At 37.9% G+C, this 5,205-nt stretch overlaps 1 protein-coding gene across 1 annotated transcript in view; it reads right to left on the bottom strand.

The window, feature by feature from the left end:
* The window catches only part of agxt2 (alanine--glyoxylate aminotransferase 2), a gene marked incomplete at both ends in the record, with an annotated part of 9,529 nt that extends 4,324 nt beyond the window's left edge, over positions 1-5,205 (bottom strand). The window contains 8 exons of the mRNA XM_079257038.1: positions 1,479-1,579; positions 2,152-2,245; positions 2,773-2,866; positions 3,253-3,347; positions 3,437-3,560; positions 3,667-3,857; positions 4,126-4,247; positions 4,953-5,205. Of these exons, the coding sequence (XP_079113164.1) occupies positions 1,479-1,579; positions 2,152-2,245; positions 2,773-2,866; positions 3,253-3,347; positions 3,437-3,560; positions 3,667-3,857; positions 4,126-4,247; positions 4,953-5,205 (1,074 nt within the window). The remainder of the gene's footprint in view (positions 1-1,478; positions 1,580-2,151; positions 2,246-2,772; positions 2,867-3,252; positions 3,348-3,436; positions 3,561-3,666; positions 3,858-4,125; positions 4,248-4,952) is intronic.

The raw sequence follows: 5,205 nt of genomic DNA, 5'->3' as shown, positions 1-5,205 counted from the left end.
TTGGGCACCCTGCATAGTTAGTACCTTCTATTCCCCCGTTTGGCAAGTATGACAGCTTGTAAACACTTTTCATAGCCAGCCAATAGTCTTTCAGATGTTCTTTCTTGCAAAAGTCTTCCAGATCTTTGAGATTTCTGGGCCATCTGTGACGCACTGCTCTTTTAAGGTCTATCCATAGACTTTCAATTATGTTGAGGTCAGGAGATTGTGAAGGCCATAGCAAAACCTTCAGTTTACGCCTCTTGATGTAATCCACCGTGGATTTTGAGGTGTTTTTAGGATCATTATCCATTTGTAGAAGCCATCCTCTCTTTAACTGCAGCTTTTTCACAGATGGCATTAGGTTAGCATCCAAAATTTGCTCAAATCCCACTGAATCCATTTTTCCTTCTACTCGCGACATGTTCCCTGTGCCACTGGCTGCAATACAACCCCAAAGCATGATTGATCCACCCCCATGCTTAACAGTTAGATAGAGGCTCTTTTCATTAAATTCTGTGCCCTTTCTTCTCCAAACGTACCTGTGCTCATTCCGGCCAAAAAGTTCAATTTTAACCTCATCAATCCACAGAACTTGTTTCCAAAATGCATCAGGCTTGTCTATATGTTCCTTTGCAAACTTCAATGCAGATTTTTGTGGCAAGGACATAAAAAAGGGTTTCCTTCTGATAACTCTTCCATGAAGGCCATATTTGTACATGTACCTCTTTATAGTGGAATAGTGCATCATGACTCCAGTATCAGCCAGATCTTCCTGGAGGGATTGTGCAGTCAGACTTGGGTTTTGACTTGTTTTTATTACAATCTTGCGAGCTGTTCTGTCTGATATTTTTCATGGTCTTCCAGATTTTGCTTTAACTTCCACTGTTCCCAATGACTGCCATTTCTTGATTACATTCCGAACAGAGGATATTAGCATCTGAAAACACTTTGCTATTCTCCTGCTTTGTGAGCATCAACTATTTTCAGTTTCAGTGTTCTTGACAGCTGCTTAGAGGAAGCCATGGTGCCAATTGTTGAAGCAAAGTCAGATGAGTCTGGGCATTTAAAACCTTTGAGATTGACATCACCTGGTCTTTCCAGACACTAACTGTAAACAATCCAGGACACTGTCAGGTCTCTGTTGTCAAATTGGGGGCGTACAAGGTACTAAGGCTGCAGGGTGCCCAAACTTTTACAGACGCCATATTTTGTTTTCTGTTATTTTGAAGGTTTAAATGATGGAAATAGGATGTAGCTTTTTTTTTTTTTTTACATGTTATAATAATGTCTAAACTGTACTTTGATGCCTTTTCGAGATTTTCCATCTTTTTAAAGCTCCTTATTTGCACATTAAAATAAATTTTTACCAGGGGTGCCCAAACTTTGGAGCCCCAGTGTATGTAATATTAAAAGTAGCAAACAAACAGATCATGAGTAACATTTATTATGTGTTAAATATATGGTTTATTATGATACACTAAAACAGAATTTAAAACCTGAATGGGCTCTCCAAAGAAAGCAGCGATTTTGCTTGGGACGCTCGTAGCAAATGTCTCTTTGAGCTGTCCAAGGTATTGTTCATTTGCCATGCAATGACCTGCATCATGAAAAGAAACAAATAAAAAAATTCAAGAGCATGCATCACGATGAAACATAAAACAAAAATTAAGCCTGTTTGCTTTCTACGAAATGCTTTGTTGATCCACAATCAATTGTACCATGTCCAGGTAAACCTTTGTGGAGACACAGGCATACTATGATATATAGCATACAGTGCTTAGAGTGGTAATAGGTTAAAGAAGTAAATGATTAACCGCAGGAGACTTTGAACTTTATTTAGATAACCTTGCAGATTTTTTGTCACTTCACGTCTCTCTTACAGGTCTACAATCGATCACCTCTACACTCATGCCTTTCAGGCATATTGTGTTGGAAGAAATATAATTTTAAATTCCACATGAAAGCAGCACAATAACAGAAAAGACATAATGTACTAAAACCTGTGTAAAGCTAACATATATACAAAGGAACTATAAACTATACACTTACTTTTAAAGGTCAAACATTCATTTTCATGAGAAGAATTGCTTAATTGCACAGACATGGATGCTGTTTTTTTCCCTATTTATGAACAGCATAACTGATCCTTCGGTGGATGTGTTGGTGTACCTGGAGCACAGCTGCAATCTCTGACAGTCTGTACAGGAGAGTCTCTGCAGTGACTTCCTCCCCATGGACCTCTGAACACATCGGGACACATGGTCTGTTTAATTGGTGGAAAACACATCAGCTGGGTTAATCTGACATAACAGATATTCATAAATTACAAAGCACAAGTAAACAATCTAAAAGGTTGGCTGCTAGGTCATTTGTGACCTCCAGTCAGTGCTTCAAGTATATCTGCAGAGTGCATAAGTGAATTAAAAATAGAAAATATCATTATTTAAATATATACACAAAATACACAAAAGAAGTAGACATATTATGACATATTGGGTGACAGCTTATTTGATCACTTCTATGATAGTTAAAAAGAGGAAAAAGCTCAACTTTTAAATACACTTTTGCAGTATTAATCAAAACAAATGCGCTCCCGATAAAACAAAAACAAACAAACAAGTAGTTTGGAGCAATGACTATGCTATAACCCTGTAGAGCTCAGATATCTATTTCAGGCACTGGACATTTTTATTCTTGTTTGGGTTGTATCTGTCTATTTATACATGTTCTCTTTTATCAAAATATTAATTATGATTTTCTCATCACATATTATGTATTTATAATACATACGTTTGTGCAGCCTAACCCATTAGCAATAGGATATTTATATGCTGCGTTGGATGTTAAACCAATGGTCTGAGGGCTGCCACCATGGTATGATCCTCTGAAAGGAAAGAAAAGTCATAAACAATCGGAAAATTTTGATTGCAGAATTTTTATTTTTTTTTAGAATAATCAAGCAATGCAGTAACACATAGAAATGTATAAAAACATGTCTTTATATTCCTAAGTATGAGCAAGAGACAAAAGTGTTTATTGTCTCTACTTTGTGCCTCATAAAAAGCATACATTTTCTATCAGGAACCTACTGCCACAAATTAATAAAATGTATGTCATCATACTTGTTAAAATGACAAATCCAGTTTATGGAATTGATGTAGAGAGAAGCAATGCCTTATTACTTTGATCCACTGTGACTGACAATTTGAATAAATCTATTTATATATCTATGATGTACCTAAGATGTAAAATTTATGGAAAACAATGAACCTGAAAGTGATGATATCAAAATTGCCTGTGTGGAGGCGGGCCATCAACATTGCTAGGTCATTGGCTTCAGATCCGCTGTTGGTCAGATAGATCACCTGCAATGGGAAACAGACCAGCACATATTTTAATTACAGCCCACGTGCTTATATGTCCTCATGGGTAATCTAATAATCCACCAGCGTACCTTAAGAGGATCTGGGAAATAGGAAGCCAGTTTTTCGCAATATTCGTGGAGAGCAGGATAGACATAAATGTTTGTAGTATGCCACAGTTTTTTCAGCTGCTGTTCTGCAGCAGCAGTCACTTTCCTGTGCTCACAGATATGAGAAATGACATGTTAAATCATAGATGAGAACCCATTTTATGGCAATAAACATTAAAAAAAAAAAGAATACATAAAAGAAGGGGCCTTACGGGTGGCAATGACCCACACTGACAGTAGCCACACCAGCAAACAGATCCAGATAGCGCCTACCATCCACATCCCACAACCACTGCATGTATCCTTGATGGATGAACACGGGTTTTTTATAATAAGTAACCTTCATAGTCATAGGGTTGCAGTTTTTCTTGCGAATCACCATCATCCGGTCCTTTGACATACCCTGGACAGACACACAAAACATATAACAGCACACATGTTTTGTTTTGTTTCTCTGGATCTTGTTTTAAACAGGGTTTTAAAAGCACAGCCCTATCAGTGCTGTCTAAGAATATGAATCCAGTGTATGCATGAGATAATATAGAATAACAGTATATGCAGTTAGAAGAACAAAACAACATGTTAAATGTACATATCACCTCTATTATAATATAACATACGTTAACATCAGATAACAGGAGCACTGTGTGCCACGAAGATTTTACTCTTACCTTGTATTCCTCTGGCCTGAACTTGCAAGGAGGCATCTCTGGTATGTCTGTCGGACGATCTCTGAAGACTGATTTCTGACATAAAGCGCCTATAAAATAACTGATATTGACGTCCAAACAGACTGGGGCAAAAAAAGCCTCAAACAACTCACTATGTTACAGGGCAATGGTAAGTATATAATTTCTGTGGCTGTTACGGCCCCAGGCCTCAGCTTGTGTTTGTAACAGTGGCATTTAAGAACACTCAGTGAACTAACCTGTAATGACAAAATTCCCAGATGTATTACAGCTGTCATGTTTCCAACTTATCACCAGCAGGTAGGTGCACGTTAAATGCAAAAAGATGACTGCTTTTGATTCAAGATGTGCATTTTGCTATGTAACCAAGCTGAAACTAGGCTGGTATTGCACTGTATGCAAATTAAATTGACCTTAAGCCTCAGATTGTGCAACACGTGAGGAAATGTAGCCAGTTTACTCTTGGTTATAAAAATTTGATGACTACCTAATGTAGTGATATTGTGACCGAAAGTGTCCAAGTCCAGTGATCTGGGAACCTACTTAGTTTTATTATTTCTTTCAGGCCAGTGTTTTGTTTTTTTGTTTTTGTTTTTTTTTGTTTTTTGCTAAAACTGGGGAAATAAAGTTTCCCCAGCTTGCGTGTTTTGGTTATTAAAATACATAATATGAAACTGAACAAAAGTTAAAGTACAACAATTGTACTTCTTATACATAACACAAAGGTCAACTACTCTGTACAGTTGCAGTATAATAAACAACAGCCAACCAGTAAGCGATGGAACTGGTTCGTTTCCATGGTAACTCACCACTTGCCAAGTGGAATTTGGCCAAACTGCGCTGAGAAAGAGAGCGGGACTGTCCCGTTAAAACGGCCAAATGGCCACCTAAATACGATACAGCTTTATGCATGTTTAGCAGGCACAAATGCAACACTGCTATTCCACTTCTGTCACCGTCCTGACTCTCAACTGCTGCAGGTTCAGACGGTTTTGAGCCAGAAAACTCGATCTTACTGGGCGGTGACAGTCCTGATTGCTCCGAAATGAACGCCCCCCCCAT

This window comes from Telmatherina bonti (genome assembly GCF_933228915.1).
Source record: "Telmatherina bonti genome assembly, chromosome: 17".
In the NCBI taxonomy this organism is placed as follows: Eukaryota; Metazoa; Chordata; class Actinopteri; order Atheriniformes; family Telmatherinidae; genus Telmatherina; species Telmatherina bonti.
Note: the sequence above shows the minus strand (reverse complement) of the source record. Positions and strands in the feature narration are given on the sequence as shown.